Source organism: Urocitellus parryii, chromosome 5, assembly GCF_045843805.1.
Source record: "Urocitellus parryii isolate mUroPar1 chromosome 5, mUroPar1.hap1, whole genome shotgun sequence".
In the NCBI taxonomy this organism is placed as follows: Eukaryota; Metazoa; Chordata; class Mammalia; order Rodentia; family Sciuridae; genus Urocitellus; species Urocitellus parryii.
The window spans coordinates 88,635,339-88,659,023 of record NC_135535.1 but is presented as its reverse complement, the minus strand read 5'-3'; the positions used below and the strand labels follow the sequence as shown (position 1 = coordinate 88,659,023).

The 23,685-nt window shown below is 38.4% G+C and overlaps 1 protein-coding gene across 1 annotated transcript in view; it reads right to left on the bottom strand.

Moving 5' to 3' along the window:
- The window catches only part of St8sia1 (ST8 alpha-N-acetyl-neuraminide alpha-2,8-sialyltransferase 1), a 127,207-nt gene that overhangs the window by 73,949 nt on the left and 29,573 nt on the right, over window positions 1-23,685 (bottom strand). Inside the window, exon 2 of the mRNA XM_026392362.2 lies at window positions 4,268-4,412. Coding sequence (XP_026248147.1) covers window positions 4,268-4,412 — 145 coding nt within the window. The remainder of the gene's footprint in view (window positions 1-4,267; window positions 4,413-23,685) is intronic.

Below are 23,685 nucleotides of genomic sequence, written 5' to 3'. Positions count from 1 at the left end.
AAAAATGATTACAATAACAGTGTTATTATATAGTATGATACGAATTTCACTAGGAGAAAAAAAAAATTGCTGGGAGACTCAGAAATATCCAGCTCAGAAAGTTCTACTAAGCACATTTGTGAAAAGAGGGAAATGTGTGTTTTCATTTTAACAAGGCCACTTTGAGAAACTACTTCAAAATGTCCTGCTGGATTTCCCGTGGGCCAAGGAAGCGGCAGGGTCAGGCCAAGGGGAACATGACAGGGACCCTATGGCCAACCTACGTAGCTGGCAATGAGTGACTGAGGGGTGCATTAGTGGCTGTTCTGATAGACTTTACATTTGGCCCTTGGGTGAGGATTCTGAGGAGACATAACTGGTGGAGTCCATGATAGCCATCACATGACTAGGCAGCACAGTGCTGGAGAATGGTGAGTCAGCCATCTTTTTACTGCACCTAAAGGAATATTTTTTTCAGATTATATCAGCACAGATGTGGTTTCTAACATTCCTTGCTCATTTCCAAGGAAACTCATGCACTTCCTGAGCAATGTATTTTAGGCCAAAATAGACTTGATTCAATAATTCCTGCAAACCCTGGACCATGTGGACTTAAAAGGGACATTCTTTGGCCACACAGGAAAAAAATTAATCCTAACCCAGGAGATGTAGTATTCTCAAAATGAAAACACCCCATCACACTGTCCTCTCCAAATACACACTTGCATGCACATGCACACACACACACACACACACACACACAGCACATCTATGTGAAAGTTAAAAATGGCTCTTCACACTTAATAATATCCAACGAATATGTCACTGAAATATATTGGTAGAGATTTTTTGATACAGCTGCATTCAAAAACTCCAGCTTAGTCTCCTATACTCATGCAAATACATTGCAGTGTTCCAACCCAAATGGGACCTAGACAGGGAACCCTTGGCAAAGATGAGTGGATGGAAATGAATACTGCTATTAGGTGGGCAGCACTGCACTGGCCCCCAAATGAAAAACTTGTTCCTCAAAGGCTCACAAGGTGGTACTGGGATCAGCAGAGAAAGACTTTCAAAAAAAAGTAGTACATACAAAAATTTAATAATGAAGCTATAGGAAGCTGCAGAGGGTCCAAACAAGAAGCAATTAACTACTGGTAATAATAGCACTTCAGTGTGACACCTCAAAGTACCCTGGGGCCTCCTGAGGATATACAGCCCTGAGCAGGACCTGTTTACATTCCTCCATGTACAGAGCACCTTTCTTCTTCTATTGCATCTTGGCAATAACAACAACGACAATAATGATGGGTGAAAGTATGCTACAGAATAACAACAATAACAATGGCTGACATGTGTTGAACACTTAATTGGAAAGCCTAAGGCACTGGTGCATGATCTCAGTTGTAGAATGAAGGACCTGGAATTATTTTGCTGAAACTTAGGAAAGGGGGGTATGCTTTGTTCACACCCACAACACTACACCTCACCCATTCACCTGATTTCTGTGGAATCTGCACACTCTCTTTTCTTCCCACAGGGAATATGAATGAAATATATCAATCGGCTGGAAACTTGGTTTGCTTTGAACAAACTTAAAAGCATTCCACTAACAAATAATAATGAATGAGGGCACAGAGAAATACTTCATCATTTTTGTGATGCACTTGCTTTTCCAGAATTTCTAAAAATTTATCATTTCAAGATCTCAGCAGAAAAATACACATGTAACTTTAAAAAATCTATGCATTGAATTGGTTTAGCCTCTTGTAATGACTGTGCACATGCAGAATGATGTAATGACTCCTGGTTCCTAAGGATAAAAAGCATTTTCCTTTATTATTCAGGAATGGTTCTTTTGTCTTGCAACAGGCAAAGAGAGACACAGAATTCATTTGCACACACTTTGAAAAGGAAATGTTTCCTACCATGCTACTGCTGCTGCTGCAACTGACAGATAAGATGGGAGGCTACTTTCTATGTCTTTAATCTTTTCTTTTCTTCAAGCCTATTTTCTAGTATAAAGTTAAAAGTCAGTTGATAGAACTGAAAGCCCTCATTTATAGAGAGCCTCTTTTGAAATTCTTTTTAACATTTTTCTCCTTGTTAAAGAAGATCGTTTTCTTATCTCTGCTTCATTCCATGGCCGGTTGCTATCCGTTTTTGTAGATGGAAGATACTGCGGATTGGCATGCTCAGATTCTATGGCACCTTCCTTCCAGCTTCCTGCTGAAGCTTGGGAGTCAAAAATGGCCTCTTTAGGACTCTATGCATCTAGTATTTTGGATGTAAATTAATCTTTACCTAATAGATGCGCTTGAAGGAGATTTGGAAGGAGGAGAAGTGAAGCCCTCTGTTTTCCTTAGAGGCAGTTGTGGCCATAATGGCAATGGCAGGTTGGAGCATCCTAATTCCTAGACCACAGTTAATGCAGCAAATTTTGTCTTTTTTTAAGGGAAGGAGGTCACCGGGGATTGAACTCAGGGGCACTTGACCACTGAGCCATACCCCCAGCCCTATTTTGTATTTTATTTAGAGACAGGGTCTCACTGAGTTGCTTAGTGTCTCAAAGTTGCTGAGGCTAACTTTGAACTCACAATCTTCCTGCCTCAGCCTCCCAAGCTGCTGGGAATACAGGAGCAAATTTTTGAACTCAATTATTCTAGGAGCCACTTCTTGACTCCTACTTTTCCATTTTCTTTTTTTTTTTTTTCACTTCTCTCTCTCTCTCTCTCTCTCTCTCTCTCTCTCTCTCTCTCTCTCTCTCTCTCTTTTTTTACTTCTTCATTCTTCCAGTGATTTTTTTGAGTAGGCTCATCCCTCATGTGAAATATCTTTCTGTCAAAAATACCTAGGGAGATTTCCAAACCTTGCCTAAACCCTGACAAAAAATAAGCCTACTCTTCAGTCCTCAGGCTCAGGATGTACCTTATGAACCAGCACAGCCTCAATACCAACATTTATATAATGCTTTGTAGTTTACAAAAGTACATTGACAAGCATTATCTGAACTGGTCCCCACCACCACTCTGTGAATAGATGGAATAGGTGCTGCTCTGTCTATCTTAGAGATGAAGAGAGCTGACTCTCAGAAGAGTTAGGTGATTTATCCAAGGTATTTAATTAGTAAGTGGTGCAGGCAAGGTTCAATTCCACATTTTATGACTCTTAGTCATTTCCTTTGACATTAGGAAGTCTCCCAAGAGCAAGTGGATAATGGGGAGAGAGAAAGTACACAAATACTAGCAATTAATTAAACCTTCTAATTCCTGGTTTTAAAAAGGTATCACTACACACACTCTAAAACCATTCCATTAGACTAACACACCTAAGGATGAGCTAGGAAGTTTGGGCTTTTTTATAGACTGTGACTGTTTTGTAGGAATTGTGACAAGTAGAACCTGTGCCTGAATTGACAGGATTCCTCCTTCCATGACTCGTTGGCTATTTATTTATAAAGAGCCATGAAAGGTCAGTCCCATTTTCCAACCCTGACTGTTAATCCTTTTGGTGGGATCTGACCAAACCAAGAGTGACTAGAGGACTAGGGAAGGCCAAGATTGGATTCCCAATTTCTCCCTAGTGGCAATTTTCACCCTGATATCCTCTCTCCCTGAAACTACGGTTTCCTAGAATGCAGATTTACTACCCACGGCTCCCCCCACCTACTTGCTGCCTAGACATATTCTGGTAAAGCATTTTATTTCAATGCTCAGGAAACCAAGAAGAAAAACATTAAGTAAGCAAAGCTTGATTTAAACCACTTCAAAAGTGGTCAAATTGAATTCTTTCTCTCTACACCCACCACTCTTCCACTTCATAGCAGTAATCTAACCACAGGGTTAATGTTTGAGAGTTCTGAGGAGCAAACATCTCACCATATGGTCCCCATTCTCTGAAAGCAACATCAGTCCTAAGAAAACATTCCAGTATCACAAATCCTCACGACCATTCCAAGGCCAACCTCAGAACACTAGAATTCCACAATTCCCTGACCAATCTCTGCTTACTGCCTTTGGTTTCGTCTGACTCAAATCTCAAGAGCTAGTAACACCGCAACTCTGCTGCTCTATGCTATCTTCCTTCCATCCTTGCGTCAAAACAGGAGGCCTTGACATATACACACGAAAACAACAAACAGAAGGGAAAGCATTTAAAATTAAAATGAGGACAGAGAAGATGAAAAGAATATCCATTGGGTTAGGCAAAATTTCCTATGATATCAAGAATTATGAGAAACTGTCAAAAGGAAGGAAAAGAAAAAAAAAAAGCCCAACTCTATACTAACCTGGGGAAAGAGAGAATACGTTGAGTTGTCAATGGTGAATGAGTATAAAAATTCCCCATCGTACCACATGCTCTTCCCCATGGGGGAATTCATTTTAGTCATAGCAAAGAGATGGGCGGGGTCACAGCAGTCTTCCATTTGTTTCCTAGGAGAGAAAAACAGAGAGAAAAAAGAACAGCAGGTTAAGTGAGCAGCAGATTCATTCACTTGTCATTCCCACAGAGACGTGCAGCCTCGCCTCAGTGCCAACTCACAGAGGCATCAGCGTCTCCACGGTGATTAGACTACTATTAATTCACTCTGCCAGCCATTGAAAGGCATGACTGGAATATTTCACCATTAAAAAAAAAAAATTTTTAAAGTTGAAGAAAAAAACATCCACTCTCAGGTGCAGCTGAAATATGCCTCAAGGCATAAATAATCATACAGATGTATTGATTGATTCCAACAGCCAGGTCCAGAAGACTTGGGGAGCTAACTTTGTTGAACGTTGAGCTATTCAGCTACAGCAGGAGCTCGCCTGTATCTTGCTTTAATGGTCTGGTGGTCAAATTCAGTGAGGGGTTTTTTCAGGACTTGCTCAGGCCACATGGGCAGAAGAGCTGCCTGCTCAGAACCTCTCCCTGTCTCCACCCTGAAGGAATGCTCTGTAAGGAATCAACGGCCACATACCTGCCATGCACCAGGTGCCTTCACAGATATTTTTCACTTAATTTTCATGGTAACCCTGGACCTGGACCATGTGAATGTTGTTTTTTTCAATAATTTATCTTGGGTCATATAACCAGTAAAGAGGTAGGACATAGCTTCATTCCCAGATCTTTTTACTTCAACCAGGCTATAGCTCTCATCTCCAGACCAAGCTAAACTTGCCATTTAGCACAAAGTGCTACAGGAGATTCAGAAGAAAATTTCTGTCACAGACATATAATAACCTCTAACTTTGTCTAGTACCTGACAGCTTACAAGTCACTTGTACGTTTGTTTATTTGTTTCTTCTTTGCATCCTCAAAAAAAAAAAAAAAAAAACAACTAAGAATACAGGGATAAGAGACTGGCTCAAGTTCATTAGGTTAATAAATCTTTTCTTAGTTATTGATCAAATGTGTACTAGATGATGTGGTCTCAAGTTCACATTTCTTCTTCCATTATCACCATGCTCAGGGCAATCATTCCTTGAGTGGGTAAAACTAAATACTCAATAAAAAATGGAAAATATCACATGTATAAACATATTTTTTAATCCAAAAGTTACAGCAAATTCATAATACAGGTTTTTCTATTATAAATTTCCCAATTCTTTCTCACCCAGAATGCCTCCCCATCTCTGTTATGCTCATCTCTGGAGGGTAGCCGATATGGAGCACAATGTGAAAATCTGCATGCTTGTTCCTCATGCCTGAAAGGTGCCCAATCTAGCTCAGCAGCCTCACTGGCAGTAGCAGCTGCATCAAAATCCACATTAGTGCTAGTACTACCAGCAGCCATCACAGTCATAGTATAAGAAGGAAGAATGACTTTTAGTTTTGCCTAATACTGTGCCGGGTTCTGGGGATATAAAAAAAAAAAAAAATCAGACCTGCCTTCAGAGAACATGATTAAGAAGCGGGCAACCAAGGTTAGGCTACAAAAGCAAAAATAAACAAATGGGACTACATCAAACCCAAAAGCTTCTGCACAGGAAAGGAAATAATCAACAACATTAAAAGCAATCTACAGAATGAGGAAAATATTTATAAAGCACATATCTAACACAGGATTAAAATTTCAAATTGAATATTATTCAGCCATGAAGAAGAATGGAATTATGTCATTTGCTGGTAAATGAATGGAACTGGTGGCTATTATGCTAAGTGAAAAAAGCCAATCCCAAAAACCCAAAGGTTGAATGTTCCCACTGATGTGCAGATGCTAATATACAATAAGGAATGGGAGGAAAGAATAAAAGTTTATTGGATTAAACAAAGGGAATGAAGGGAAAGGAGGGGAAATGGGAGTAGAAAAGATTATAGAATGAAATGGCATAACTTTCCTATGTTCGTATGTGAATACACAACAAGTGTAACTCCACATCAAAATACACTCTACTGTCATGCATAACTAAAAAGAACAAATTAAAAATTACCAAAAAAATTTATAAAGAACTCTTAAAATTGAGGAAAATCCATAATTCAATTTAAAAATGGGCAAAGGTCTGAATAGATATTTCTCCAAAGAAGGCATAAAATGGCTAATAAATCTCATGAAGGTGCTTAATATGATTTAGCATCAGGAAAATACAAAATAAAACCACTGAGCTATTTCAAGGATAGTTATCACCAAAAAGCAAGAGATAGCATATGTTAGAGAAAGTATAGAGAAAAGGGAACTCTTATACACTGTCAGGGGAAATGTGGACCACTATAGCCATTAAGGAAACCAGTATGGAGGTTTCTTAAGTAATTAAAAATAGACCTACAAACGACACAGCAACCCCTCTTCTGGGTATACACTCAAAGGAGATGGAATCACCACCTCACCTAGATATCCTACATTTGCTGCAGCATTGTTCCCAATAGCTGAGATACAGAAACAACCCAAATATCTGTCAATAGATGGATGAATAAAGAAATTGGAATATAATTTAGCCTTTAAAAAAGAAAGAGAACTTGCAATGTGCCACATGGGTGGACCTTGAGGATTTTGTGTTAAATAAAATAAGCCAAACACAGACAAATGTTGCATGACCTCATGTATATGTGGAGTCTGGGTGGAAGGAATGTATCAGTGATTATTATGGGGAGATAATTAGAGATTTTCATGAGCTGGGGAGAAAGGGAAAAATTGGGGAAATGTAGCTCAAAGAATAAAAAATAGCAGATGTGGCCAGGTGCGGTGGCGCACACCTGTAATCCCAGCGGTTCAGGAAGCTGAGATAGGAGGATCTCGATTTCAAAGCCAGCCTCAGCAACAATGAAGCCCTAAGCAACTCAGTGAGACCCTGTCTCTAAATAAAATACAAAATAGGACTGGGGATGTGGTTCAGTGGCCGAGTGTCCCCAGATTCAATCCCTGGTACCTAACCACGCCCCCCCCCACAAAAATAGCAGATGAACAAGTTTAGAGATCTAACATACAATATGAGGACTATAGTATCAAAATTATAATGTGTTAGGATTTTTCTTATGTAGATTTTAACTGCTCTTGTTACAAAAAAAAGTAACTACGGAATGACAGATAGACTAACTTGCTTCATTATGGTAACTGCTTTACGTTATCTATCCCATAATATCATGTGGTAAACCTCAAACATACGCAATAACATTTATTTATTAAAAAAGAGGAAAAGTGACCAACAGGCAAGATACGACTCATGTGTTCAAGAAGGCTCAGTGGAGATGAGGGCTTATTTGTGGTTGCTGGAAAGAGGATGTTAAGCCTCAGTTCCAGGAAGTTTCCTCTGAGATTTGCAGTCTGGGAGGAACTGGCAAGATGATGGAGGAGGCAAGTTATCTCAGACAGGAAAGCTGCTGCAGAGGCATGAGAAAATAAGATGCAATCCCAATAAAATCATCAGAGAAAGCATCAGAGAAATCATCTAAAGAATTGTTGAGGTGAATAATACACATCACCCACCACCCAACTGTTTGGAGGAAAAAATATACCAGCTTTGAGAAATTTGGGGGCAAATTTGGTTCCCACTCTCTTTCTCGTGTTTTGTGCTGATGGTACATAATACCTACTTCTATTTTGTGGCAGACAAAAACCACGGGGTCAAAAAAGCAAAAGGAATTTTATTCAAGTTTCAACTTTTAATTAATGATTGAGAAGTTGGAGAATGAATCAAGTAGGGGAATTAGAACCTAAGTGCCTTTTATTACATGAATTCCAGCTTCTTCAGTGGTCGAGTCTACTTAAGCTTTGTTGTACCAGGAGGATGAATACTTCTGAAGCCTGAGAGCCACTTGCCAAAATCCCACTAGGTCTCATTCCTCCTAATGGAAGCCATGCAGTTCAATTAAGCCATGAGGCCCTCATCTGCTTATTGGGCACATAGACCAGTAAGACCCAAGATTTTGGAGAAACTCAATAGATAAATAAGGGTAAGACTGCAACCCTTTGGTTTGTATTGCCTAGTATCAGAGTGGGCCTCGCTGAGACTCTTGCCGATGCCACATTCAGCATTTGGTCTCCAGACAGGAAGAAGGTTGGCAGGCTACAATTCCAATGACTGACATTTTTGGGCTTCTTCCAAGGAATGATTGAGTTTGAGATAGCAGGGGAGAATCAGAGTTCTACCTTGTTCTCAGTATTTGACCGGAATCTGCTGCTACACTTCAGTTTTATACTGTTTTTGGAAGGCTGAATCGTCAAGTAGACAAACATCCAAACCCATACCACTTATGGCATTCCCGAATGTGCATGCAACAGATGATCATGTGAGCACGTGCACTGCTGTCTCATCTAAACACGGTATGGATGTGAGCAGCCCAAACAGGGAGCATCATTAGAATCTACTGTTTGTGATGGAATATGCAATTTAAAATCCCAATAAGCAGTCTAGAAGGAAACAGACTGAAAATTTCTTCATGTGTTTTACATATTGAAATTCTATCAGTCAAGTGATGTAGAAATGCATATGTAACACTGCAAGAAGAAAGTGCTATGGTAACTTTATTAGGAAAGCTGTTCATTTTATGTACAAAAAATTATTGACTATGTAGGACTATAGATATCTGGGGGGGAAAAGAAATACTAAGAGTGTATTTGGAAAGTAACCTCAAGAAAAATACTAAATCATCATTCTGCCACCAAATATCTACAAAATTGTAAATGGTAACATGAAAAACAGTTGAGATTACATGAAAACTTATATCTTTGTAGAATCATTTGATATACCAGCATTCAAATCGTTAAACTTTAAGAGCCATATTTAATTTTCAGTTAATTTAACTTTAATTAGAAAAGAGTTAGTGAGGGAGAAAGTCCTAGGTGGGAATTCTTCATATCTTTTTACGAAGACTTACAGTTAAATGTCACATTTGCTCCCCAAATGTCATTCAAGAAATAAAAACTTGAAAAGCAATATCCACCTTTTTAAAAATATTTTTTATATGTTGATGGAGCTTTATTTTTTATTTTATATATTTATATGTGGTGCTGAGAATTGAACCTAGTGCCTCACACTTGCTAGGCATATGCTCTACCACTGAGCCAAAACCCCAGCCCGAATATCCACCTTTGAATATTGATCTTTGATTTTGATGGATAATCATCTGTGATTGGTCATAATAGAGAATGTCTCATATTTCTCTCCCCTGATTTACTCTTGTCTCTGGCACTGTTACTGTTTGGATGTGAGGTGTCCCCCAAAAGCTCATGTGTGAGACAATGCAAGACAGTTCAGAGGAGAAATGATTGCATTATAAGAGTCTTAACCAAATCAGTGAATTAATCCCCAGATAGGGATTAACTGAATGGTAATTAAAGTGGTAGGGTGTGGCTGGAGGAAGTGTGATGTGGGGTGTGGCTTTGGGGCATATATTTGTATCTGGCAAGTGGAGATCTCTCTGCTTTCTGATATTATGTGAGCTGCTTTTTCCCTCTGCCACACTTTTCCGCCATGATGTTCTGCCCTCCCTTGAGCCCCAGAGAATGAAGCTGGTCTTCTATGGACTGAGACTTCTGAAACTGTGAGCCCTCAAATACACTTTTCCTCCTCTACAATTGTGATCATTTAGTCACAGTAGAAAAAAAAAAAAGCTGACTAAAACAGGTACCAAGCTCTACTTCAACACTATTTAATTTATAGTCTTGTTATTGTTTGTCTTCTTGGTTTAGTCAACTTTTTTCAGTGCTGTGACCACAAAACCTGACAAGAACAATATAGAAGAGAATAAGTTTATTTAGGGCTCACAGTTTCAGAGGTCTCAGTTCATAGACAGCCAACTCCATTGCTCTGTGCCAGAGATGAGACAGAACATTATGGCAGGAGGGTGCAGTTGAGGAATATGGTAAACAAGAAGCACAGAAGGAGTTCCACTTGCAGGAAAAATATAGAAACCCCAAAGGCAAGCCCCCCCACCCCCCCATGATCAACCTCCCCCAGCTATACCCTACCTGCCTATAGTTACCACCCAGTTAATCCATATCAGTGGATTAGTTAAGGCTCTCATAACCCAATCATTTCACCACTGAACACTTTTGTATTGTCTCTCACAAGAGCTTTTGGGGGACACCTTATATCTAAAGCAGGACACTCCCCAAGTTCCTGACCACAAACTCCATGAGGGAAAGGATCTTTATCTTTTGTTCACTGTCTCCCCATCTCTTGTGAAGCAATGCATCCACTGAAAAGGGGCTGAATAAATACTGACTGGATAAAAGTAGCTAACAAATGGGGACAAAAAAGACAATATTGACAAAACAAGATGACTCAGTGCACAATTTGGTCTTGCCAATCAAAATTCAAGTTTAAGTAAATTCCTTTTCATTTTTGTCTATGGAAACTAAAACCTAACAGTGGCAAAATAATTACTATAGACTGACAAAACATTTTCAGTAGTAGAAGAGCCAGGACTTTTGAGATTTATGGAGTAGTGGATAGGGGGCTATACTGTGCACTAAACCTCAGACCAGTTAAAACACACATGCCTCTAGGATTGCAGAGAAGTTGCTGGGACCACAGGAACGATCCACCAGCTGATAAGATTATTTTTCCTTCTCTAGGATGTCAGACTGCAAATTTGACTTTTAAAATGTTTGTTAAGGTTTCAAATTTAATCCTCTCTTCTTAAGTTTTTTTTTTCTATTCTAGTGATATTTGACTTTAGTCAATTATTGATTTTAATGTTTGGTTTTGGGCCAAAACATGTATAAGTGCATTTCTTCAGATAGCTAAAGCAATAGTCTTTATTATAAACTGTCCTGAGCTGAGTTTCTAAAATTGCTTTTAAAACTATTATATGTTAACCCCTTGGGTTAATGTCCCAGAGCCTCAATTCATTCCCAAAAGTGCTCAGAGTCTCTCCATCAGAGGAAAGCTTTGTAGTCGGGATAAAATGTAGACAGTACTCAGTGTATTATACGGTCTCACTTAAGTATTTCATTTCGATCTCCTTCTTAATTTTTGGAGACTACCCATCCAACTCTTCTTGTCTCACACAATTCTAGTTTGTAACTCTTTTCTGGGCATAATTATTGATAGATCTCCCTCTGTTCCCAAACATGCCCCTATTTAAATGATAAGTTATATATTCACCCTATTAAGAGTAGAAGCTGAAGAGATGACACCCAATAAAAGAAGTCTTTAAGTGGAGAATATGGGGAACTACAGGGAAATTGGAAAAGTTTATTCTAAAGAGCTACATTAATTATTTCAGAGATATTATGGAAAATAGTGTTCAGGTGGTCATAAAGCTATCTTCCCCTGATTCAATGAAATCTTTGTCTAAAAATCATCAATTTTGAAGCAAATTTAACAGTCAAGACTCAGGGTTGGGGGTGCAGCTCAGTGGCAGGGCACTTTCCCAGCATGATGCCCTGGCTTCATTCCCCAGTACTACAAAAATGAAAATAAATATAAGTCAAGAGTCACTGTTGAATTCCAAGATGGCAGGGCAGAGGGAGGCAGCATCCTGTGTCATTCTGTGACCCAGATCTCACCTACTCGGAATGCTTCATCTCAGAGAGTGTTAAGAGGACCCCTATACAGCTGATTTCCACAGAAGTCACCAGCACTGTGACCCCGGTGCAGGGCTCAGAACCTTAACATTCAAGTAGGACTCTGGACCCCTGGCTCCTAAAACCCAAAGCCTGCACGGCTCTCAAGTGGCTTAGCAGAACCACCTATCAGCACCTCTGCAGAACTGCACTCCACTCCCATGCAGGTCACTTGGCTACTACCTACCCACAGTACAACACCATGGCCCAGCTTCTCCCACCTCACCAGACACCCTGACGCTGGAAGCAGACCGACTCCATCCTGAATAACCTCTCTTGCCATATTTGGTGAGGGCAGCTCCCAAATCAGATCTCCATCTGGCCAGGTACCAGGTATCCAACTCCCCACTCCCAACAGTGATAACTCAGCACAGCGACCACTCAACACAAAAACAACTCCCAGTCGGGCAGGTGTGCAGTGTGACCAGGGTGCCGCCCACCTGGTGTGAGCCTGGGTGTGAGAAGCCCCACAGGTGGGAATTGCTAAGTGAGAGGGGATAGGACTAAAGTTTGGAGCCTAACAGAGAGAACTAGGTGCTGGGAAATCTCCAGGCAAGAGAGGGAAAAAATACCAGGCGCTCAAGTCAGACGAGTGGTCCCAAAAAGAGACCCATGAAGTGCAGTCTCCCTGCAGGGACTGGTGGGTGGCATTCCCCACTTCCAGACGCTCTACACCAGGACCAGTCTTCCCACCCTGGTTACCTACACCATCCTGAGGGCAGAGACACCAGCTTAAAACAGACAACCCCACCTGTTGGATGAGAAGAGAAACAGAAAAGATACTGATCTCTAAAACTAGCAACAACCCTGGTTTCTTCTTTTGAGTATTTTTTTCTCTTTCTCTTCTATCCCTCTATCCTCCTGCCCTCACATCCCCAACATATGTGAAACCAAGAACTTTGCATGAAACAGGATTTTGAGGACTGAGTTATCTAAATAATATAATATAGAGGTGTTGTATATGCCCTTTCTTTTTTCTCTTTTTTCTTCTTTCTTTTTCTTTCCCCCTCCAAATTTTACTATTTTAACATCCTGTATTTTTCTAAATACATGTGTGTTTGTTTTATGTACTCTACTGTCTTCCCACGTACATGTTTACCCTAAGTTACTTCCTGACTATTCTCTTGCTACTAACCCTCTTCATTAGATTTTTCTTTCACATTTCCTAAGATATGTTAACTCTGTACCCTCACATCTTTCCCCCTTAACATATTTTCCTACGCCCCAGCATGATGCCCTGGTTCATTGTCTACCATCAGAAACTGTAAACCTTTATACGAAACTCTATTTTAGATAATAATTGAATACAACATTTCTGTACATTGAGACTAAACTGTAAATTTCTTAATAAATTGTTCATGGGTGATATATTGTTGATTTTGGGATCTGTAAATATTGTCCTTCCCCACAAAGGAAGAATCTTAGAACCCTTACAAGAGCACCATAAACCTATAGGGTAAAAACAATAATACCCGAGACCCACATAACTGGAAAGAAACACAAACAACATGAAAAGACAAGGGAAGAAAGTACCACAAACAAATCAAGACAGCACATCATTAGAATCACTGGCAGCCACTGCAGGAAAAAAAAAAAAAGACAGAGAAAGAGTTAAGGATATACATGGTTAAAATGTTCTGTGAAGTCAAGGAAGATATAAGAGAGCAAATACAAGCAGTGAAAGATCACTTCAACAAGGAGCTACATAAAAAATCCAAGAAGCAAAATATCACCTCAACAGAGAGATAGAGGTTCCAAAAAAAAAAATACCAAACAGAAATCCTTGAAATGAAAGCAACAATAAATCAAATTAAAAGCTCAAATGAAAGCATCACCAACAGAGTAGACCACTTGGAAGACAGGACATCAGACAACAAAGATAAAATATATAATCTTGAAAAGAACATAGACCACATAATGATAATGGTAAGAAACCATGAGCAGACCATTCAAGAAATATGGGATAGCATAAAAAGACCAAATTTAAGAGTTATTGGGATAGAAAAAGGCATAAAGTCCAAACCAAAGGAATGAACAATCTATTCAATGAAATAATATCAAAAAAACTTTCCAAACTTGAAGAATGAATTGGAAATCCAGATTCAAGAAGCCTACAGGATGCCAAATGTGCAAAATCACAACAGATCCACATCAAGGCACATTATAATGAAAATGCCCAACATAAAGAATAAGGAGAAAATTTTAAAATCCATGAGAGAAAGGAATCCAATTACATATAGGGGAAAACCAATTAGGATAACAGCTGATTTTTCAACACAGACTCTGAAAGCTAGAAGATCATAAAACAACATACATCAAGCTCTGAAAGAAAATGGGTGCCAACCAAGATTCTTGAATCCTGAAAAATTAGGCTTTAGATTTAAAGATGAAATAAAAACCTTCCATGATAAACAAAAGTTAAAAGAATTTATAGCTAGAAAACCAGCACTACAAAACATCCTTGGCAAAATATTCCATGAAGAGGAAATGAAAAACAACAATGAAAATCAGCAGAGGAAGGTAGTGCCCTAAAGGAAAAACTAATCAAAGAAGAAAATCAAGTCAAGTTAATTAACAAAAATAAGTAAATATGGCTGGAAATACAAACCATGTCTCAATGGTAACCCTGAATGATAATGGCTTAAACTCACCAATCAAAAGACATAGGCTAGCAGATTGGATTAAAAGAAAAAAAAACCTAACAATATGCTGTCTACAGGAGACTCATCTGATAGGAAAAGACATACTCAGACTGAAGATGAAAGGTTGGTAAAATCATACCACTCACATGGACTGCAGAAGCAAGCAGGGGTTTCAAACCATCCTCGTATCAGATAAAGTAGACTTCAAGCCAAAGTTAATAAAAAGGGATAAAAATAGACATTACACACCTCTCAAGGGAACAATACACCAACAAGACATAAAAAGTATAAATATATATGCCCCAAACAATGGTGCAGCTATGTTCATCAAATTCTTCTCAAGTTCAAGAGTCAAATTGACCACAACACAATAATCTTGGGTGACTATAACACACCTCTCTCACCACTGGATAGATCTTCCAAACAAAAGCTGAATAAAGTAACTATAGAACTCAATAATACAATCAATAACTTAGACTTAACTGACATATATAGAATATTTCAACCTGCATCAAGCAGATACACTTTCTTCTCAGCAGCACATGAATCCTTCTCTAAAACAGACCATATACTATGGCACAAAGCAACTCTTAGCAAATACAAAAAAGTAGAGGTACTACCATGCATTTTATCATACCATAATGGAATGAAATTGGAAATCAACAACAAAATAAAAAATAAAAATTTCTCCATCACCTGGAGACTAAACAATATGCTACTGAATCAACAATGGGTTACAGAAGACATCAAGGAGATATTAAAAAATTCTTAGAGGTAAAGGAGAACACAGAAACAACATATCGAAATCTTTGGGACACTATGAAAGCAGTACTAAGAGGAAAAATCATTGCATGGATTTCATTCCTTAAAAGAAGAAAAAGTCAACAAACATCTCAAAGCCATAGAAAAAAAGAAGAACAAATCAGCAGCAAAAGCAATAGAAGGCAAGAAATAATTAAAATTAGAGCTGAAATCAATGAAATCAAAACAAAAGAAATAATTGAAAAAATTTACAAAACTAAAAGCTGGTTCTTTGAAAAAATAAATAAAAATTGACAGACCCTTAGCCTGAAGAGAAGGAGAGAGAGAACTCAAATTACCAGCATATGTGATGAAAAGGGTAATATCACAACAGACACTACAGAAATACAGAGGATAATTAGAATTATTTTTGAAAACTTATACTTCAATAAAATAGAAGACAGTGAAGGCATTGACAAATTTCTTAAGTCATATGATTTGCCCAGATTGAGTCAGGAAGATATACACAATTTAAACAGACCAGTATCAAGTGATGAAATAGAAGATGCCATCAGAAGCTTACCAACCAAGAAAACTCCAGGAACAGATGGATACACAGCTGAGTTCTACAAGACCTTTAAAGAAGAACTAATACCAATACTCTACAATTTATTTCAGGAAATAGAAAAAAAAGGCAGCACTTCCAATCTCATTCTATGAGGCAAATATCACCCTGATCCCAAAACCAGGCAAAGACACATCAAAGAAAGAAAACTTCAGACCTATATTTCTAATAAACATATATGCAAAAATTCTCCATAAAATTCTGGCAAATTTTATACAAATCATATACAAAAACATCAAAAATATTGTGCACCATGATCAAGTGGGATTCATCCCAGGGATGCAAGGTTGGTTCAACATACGGAAATCTTAAATATAATTCATCACACCAATATACTCAGAGATAAGAATCATAGGATCATCTCAATAGATGCAGAAAAAGCATTTGGAAAAATATAGCACCTTTATATGTTTAAAACACTAGAAAAACTAGGGATAACAGGAGCATATCTCAACATTGTAAAGGCTGTCTATGCTAAGCCTTGGGCCAACATCATTCTAAATGGAGAAAACTTGAAGGTATTCCCTCTAAAAACTGGAACAAGACAGGGATGCCCTCTTTCATCACTTCTATTCAACATAGTTCTTGAAATACTGGCCAGAGCAATTAAACAATCAAAAGAAATTAAAGGGATATGTATAGGAAAAGAAGAACTTAAATTAGCACTATTTGCTGATATGTGTCTATACCTAGAAGACCCAAAAAGCTCCACCAGAAAACTTCTAGAACTAGTAAATGAATTCAGCAAAGTAGTAGGATATAAAATCAACACCCATAAATCAAAGGCATTTCTGTATATCAGTGACAAATCCTCTGAGAAGGAAATGAGGAAAACTGCCCCATTTACAATAACCTCAAAAAGTATATATACTTGGGAATCAACAAAAGAGGTGAAATATCTATACAATGAAAACTTCAGAACCCTAAAGAGAGAAATCAAAGAAGACCTTAGAAGATGGAAAGATCTACCTTTGATAGGCAGAATTAATATTATCAAAATGACCATACTACCAAAAGCACTATACAGGTTAAATGCGATTCCAATCAAAATCCCAATGGCATTCTTCATAGAAATAGAAAAAGCAATCATAAAATTCATCTGGAAAAATAAGAGACCCAGAGTAGCTAAAGCAATCCTTAGCAGGAAGAGTGAAGCAGGTGGTATCACTATACCGGGTCTTAAACTATATTATAGAGCAATAGTAACAAAAACAGCATGGTATTGGCACGAAAACAGACTGGTAGACCAATGGTACAGAAGAGAAGACGCAGAGACTAACCCCCAAAAATTATAGTTTTCGTATATTAGACAAAAGTGCCAAAAACATGCATTGGAGACAAGATAGCGTCTTCAACAAATGGTGCCAGGAAAACTAGAAATCCATATGCAACGAAATGAAATTGAACCCCTATCTCTCATCATGCACAAAACTCAACTCAAAGTGGATCAAGAACCTAGGAATTAAACCAGAGACTCTGCGTCTAATAGAGAAAAAAGTAGGCCCTAATCTTCATCATGTGGGATTAGGCCCCAACTTTCTTAATAAGACTCCTATAGTGCAAGAACTAAAACCAAGAATCAATAAATGGGATGGAATCAAACTAAAAAGTTTCTTCTTGGCAAAATAAACAATCTGGGAGGTGAATAGAGAGCCTACATCTTGAGAGCAAATTTTTACCCCTCACACATCAGATAGAGCACTAATATCTAGGGTATATAAAGAACTCAAAAAGCTAAACACACACAAAAAAAACAAATAACCCAATCAATAAATGGGCCAAGGACCTGAACAGACACTTCTCAGAAGAGTATATTCAATCAATCAACAAATACATGAAAAAATGTTCATCATCTCTATCATTTAGAGAAATGCAAATCAAAACTACTCTAAGATACCATCTCACTCCAGTCAGAATGGTAGCTATTATGAAGACAAACAATAATAAGTGTTGGCCAGGATGTGGGGGAAAAGGTACACTCATACATTGCTGGTGGGACTTCGAATTGGTGCAGCCAATATGGAAAGCAGTATGGAGATTCCTTGGAAATCTGGGAATGGAACCACCATTTGACCCAGCTATCCCTCTCCTCATTCTATACCCAAAAGACTTAAAAACAGCATACTACAGGGACACAGCCACATCAATGTTTATAGCAGCACAATTCACAAAAGCTAAACTATGGAGCCAACCCCAATGCCCTTCAGTGGATGAATGGATAAAAAAAAGTGGCATATATACACAATGGAATATTACTCAGCAATAAGAGAGAGTAAAATCATGGCATTTGCTGGTAAATTGATGGCGTTGGAGAAAATAATGCTAAGTGAAGTTAGCCAATCCCAAAAAACAAATGCCAAATGTTTTCTCTGATATAAGGAGGCTGACTCATAGTGGAGTAGGGAGCGGGGAGTATGGGAGGAATAGATTAATTCTACGTAGGGCAGAGGGGTGGGAGGGAAAGAGAGGGGCAGGGGATTAGTAAGGATGGTGGAATGTGACAGACATAATTATCCAAAGTACATGTATGAAGACATGAATTGGTGTCAACATACTTTATATACGACCAGAGATATGAAAAAATGTGCTGTATATGTGTAATAAGAATTGTAATGCATTCTTCTGTCATTTATTTTTTTAAAAATCAATTTAAAAAAAAAAAAGATCCACTGTTGACTAAGGGCCCAGACCCTATGGGATCTAGAGTAAGGACTGGCAGAAGTTGTGCTGAAGAATTTCAATGAACATTCTATTCAGTCTCCCTCCTTATGCTCCTTGGTCTGTGTGGCTAGAAACATTCTAATGTTAGCCTTAAGAATCCAGCACAGAGCAGTGTCCATGGCAGGAGAGTGGAAGCAAGTGATAAAAGCACGTCTCTCAACAAAGACAAAACCTGCTGCCCACAATATGGGCCCCACTATGGCTGGCACTTAACCCAAGATTCAAAGTACATACTCAATAAAGTGCATGTATTTGTATTCATCTGATTTTTCAATAGAAAACAATCTCTTGAATTGTGTGGAGGAGGAATACTTTCATTGGATTATTGCTTAAAATAACTTTTTCTACAGATACAACAAAAAGCATTTTCAATGATTAATCATCTGGATAATTTGACAGAACTACAAACAACAGAGGGGGAAAAACAGCTCTTATCTACTACTTAAGACAGCAAGTAATCTTGTATTATTGAGAAGCATGTCACTCTTCACATTGAAATGACTACACAATGAAGCGTTACAAAGAAAGTAAATTAGGGACATGTGTGATTTACAATTCCTATAACAGGCAGAGCAAATTGAAAGGAAAAACTTTTGGAACACAAAATATCTCAAGGATGATCTTTTCCCTAATACATATTTATTTTGCAACTTGCTTAATGAGCATACATGATTATTTGAATTAAATGACATATAAATTTTTCTAAGAAGGATTTCAATGCATACTTATTTTCTGTCTTTCTATTTATGCTTTCCAATTTGTATACTTAGGAAGATTCCACTATTACCCTCTGAGAATCACCTACCTGCTCTTTTGGTGGCTGGAGATGAGTGGGCTCCTTTGCACAGCATTCATTTATTCATTTATTAAATCCACAAATATTTATTGAGCAACTTCTATGTGCCTAGTGCTGTTCTAGGCACAATGGACAGAATGCTGAATAAACCAGTGGGGAGGGGCACCCCATGCCCTCTTAAATTCTAATGAAGGTGTCAAACAAATGAGATGAATAAGTTACATGGGTGAGTTGGGAAGGGTGCAATTTTCAAAAATATGGGCTAATTAACTCCTTACTAGACAAGTGACATTTGAGTGAAGATCAGAAGAAGACAAGGAAGTAAGCCATGTGAATATCAGAGAGGAGACTGTACAGGAGTCCAGACTCCACCTCTTCCTTCTTATGGACTGTCTGGGTCTGAGTTTAAATCATAAGACAGATTAACAGGAGAAAAGTAGACAGATTTACATAATGTAAGTTTTATGTCACATGGACTCTCTCATGAGGAAATGAAGATCCAAAGAGGTGGCAAAACATGCTTTTGTATTAGGTTGAACAAAATCAGGCTATTTGCAAAAGTAACTTAATTCTGCATGGAGTCTAGGGGAGACTTAAGAATTATCTTAACAAGATCTGTTTGTACAGAACTCTCTCAGCTATGGGTCCCCATCTGAGAAGGCTTTTTGTCTCCTCACTAGGGAAGGCATCTTTCACATGGGCATTTTTTTTTTTTATCTCCTGTTTTCAGGAAGAAAAGGGGAAGATGAGAATGTTCCCATCTTGCATCTGCTGTTTTTCAAGTGCCTTTGGCTGGAAGTAATTCTCATGTCAAAGTGGCATCATTTGGGGTACATATTCTAGGCTCCCTTTGAGAGCCTGCCAGGCAGAGCAATGGTAAGTGCAGAAGCTGTAAGGAGCATGTTTGATGTGATCAAAGGCCACCAAGGAACTAGTGAAATGCAAGCTGAGCGAGGACAGAAAGGCTGTATGGGGAGGCTCATGCCTGGCTGTGCACGCAGTTCTGGGTCCATGTGAGAGGAGAATCTGCGGTCACCACCAACCTTTCATAGCATCATCCACAGACCCTCAAGAGTTAATCCAACTCCATAATCAGAGAAAGACGTATGCATTTTACTGAGGTTATAATGGAGAAGGTGGGGTCACCAATGCTGCAGAAACTTCACAAAGCCCCCCAGTGAATATCTGTCTCTCCCCTGGACACAGTTCCACCACCTCCTCTAACCAGCCCCCAATCCCATCCTCTCTCTTTCGTATCTCTCTCTGATCCAGAGCAACTTTCCTCTGTTAGACTCTTCATTCTTAGTTCCTTTATAATCATTTAACAACATACTTAGGTATGAAAAACTCCACCATACAAACTTCTTTTTTTTATTATCATTATTTTTCCTCCTCCTTTGGAAAATGGAAGCATTTGAAAAAACAAGAAAATTTTCCTGCTGTATATGTTTAATCTGTACAAATAAAATTATTTTTATTAGTCTATTAATGGCACCATGACACAATAGCTAAATGAATATAAACCAAATCTGGAGTATGTTTTCAATGATCTGAATCTTCATGCTTGGGTTTGGAGGGATGGGGGTCACAGGGACAGGGCAGGTGTGTTCACCCAGAGAGAGACAGAGTTCAGCAGTCATTGTGAGAACAGCTGATAATAAGGCCCAGATGACACCATCGGCCCACAAGTAAACCCCTGCACTCCACTGGGTTTTGGATGCTTGCCCCAGGGGCTGAAGATCCAAACTGTAGACACTGATTTCCAACTGAACTGCTTCTCAAATGTACAAGTTTACACAGCAGGGTGGGATGCAGGAGGGATGAGTTATCTAATCATGGTCCATAATGCTCACGTACTACACTGGGGAAGCAAGACATTATGTACAGTCATCCCCAGGTATCCACTAGAAATGAGTTCCAGGACCCCCTGTGGATAACAAAATTGGCAGATGCTCAGGTCCCACATATTAAATAGCATCATATTTGCATATAACCTATGCACATTCTCCTAAATTCTTTAAATCACCTCTAGATTACTTATAATATATAATACAATATAAATGCTATGTAAATAGTTATTGCTATATTGTTCAGGAAATAATGACAAGAAAAAGATCTGTACATGTTTAGCACAGGCTCCATTTTTTCCTGAATATTTATGCTCCATGGTTGGGTGTATCTGTGGATAAAGAATCCATGGCTCCTTAAATATAGAACTCCACTCAGACACACTTTTTGTTTATGGTTCTAATGATGCCTGGGTCTGAGATAATTTCTGTGAAAGATGGGCGGAAGTTGGTTAAAGGCAAAGGAGAAAAGAAGAATGAAGAGAAAAATACCATATGGATCTTCCAAGTTATACAGACTTTTCTAAGCTGGGAATCTGGAACAGCAAGCACTCAGGTGACCAGGGAGATGGGGTATTTTATTGGGTGGCTCAGCCCAGCTCTATTGCCTCCTAGATACAGAACCTGACAGTAGCATTTGTCCTGAAATATTTCCAGAGCATAATTATCTCCTTTATGATTCATGGCACACACTTGTGGTATTTCCATGAGTAAGATTCAAAATTATTTTCTGAGAAAAAAAAAATTTGGCTTTGCGCTATGACCCATTTTCACAGAATAGAATTCTGTATAAACACAAGTCAGGGATTCTCAATTTTCTTTACAGAATATTAACTGTGCCACCTGCTTGTCTAAAACACATGGGTCTCTCTTTACTCAGCACAGAATAGCAGCATTTCAGCTTGTCACGAACCTTTAAAGACTGTCATCCAACTCCCATTAACTCTGTAGTTAAAGGACCAGGTATTTAGGAGAAAAAAAAGGGATGTGTTAGCTGAAATTCTCCCAGAAGGTAGAGTCTTTATATTCTTTCTCTAGATCAGATCAAATCACAAGCAAGTCAGCTATTCACACCACATAAAAGTAATTATTTTCAGACTTCCACCATAAACTCATTGATGTGAATAAAGCTATTCTCCAGTCAGGTATGTCCACTCAACTCACCGCCAACCTATTGTGAAAACAACCAGGCAGGCATTTTCATCTCACCCATCCATCATCTCTCATGGTGTTGCTATGTTCACTACATCTGTACTTAATTTTGAATTGTTTTGTGAATATTGCTGATCCCCTCCTGATAGAAGAGTGCAGAGGTATTGAGAGAGTTGACAGCAGCAGTTCAGGAGAAGCGTAGGCTTAGCAATACAAACAAAAGCAGAAAGGATTTTTTTTTTTTTACAGAAAGCATCAAGAAAATAAAAGATATTTTAAGTGTAGATGGAATGAATCATTTGACAATGAGTGAATAAAGAAACAATCCACAAGAGCAAAGGAAAATGGTGGATGAAATGAATTTTTCTTTTTAGTTTGTCAATGAGATAAGCAGAGGCTGAAAACTAGAGCCCCGATAAAGTTACTGTGGTTTACTCAGTGCTTAGACATTGACACTGCACGTATCAGAGAAAACATTCACATTTACTGCTAAAAACAAACAGCCCTCTATGAACCCAAATGATAATTTAGGGTAATGGTAGGGCATCACTAACCCTAACCCTAACCCTAAAGTCCCAACATCATTCCTTATAAAAATAGAAAAAGCAATCATGGAATTCATTTGGAAAAATAAGAGACCCAGAATAGCGAGAAGAGTGAAGCAGGAGGCATCACAATACCAGACCTTAAACTATACTACAAAACTATAGTAATAAAAACTACATGGTATTGGCACCAAAATAGACATGTAGACCAATGGTACAGAATAGAAGACACAGAGGCAAACCCACATAAGTACATAAGTACAGTTATCTCCTACTAGACAAAGGCACCAAAAACATACAATGGAGAAAAGATAGCTTCTTCAACAAATGGTGCCTGGAGAACTGGAAATCCATATACAGCAAAATGAAAATAAACCCATATCTCTCACCGTGCACAAAACTCAACTCAAAGTGAATCAAGGACCTAGGAATTAGTCCAAAGACCATGTGCCTAATAGAGTAAAAAGTAAGCCCAAATCTTCATCATATCAGATTAGACCCCGACTTCCTTAACAATACTCCTAAAGTACAAGAAATGAAATTACGAATTAATTAATGGGATGCACTCAAACTAAAAAGCTTTTTCTCAGCAAAAGAAACAATCAATGAGGTGAACAGAGAGCCTACATCTGGGAAGCAAATTTTTGC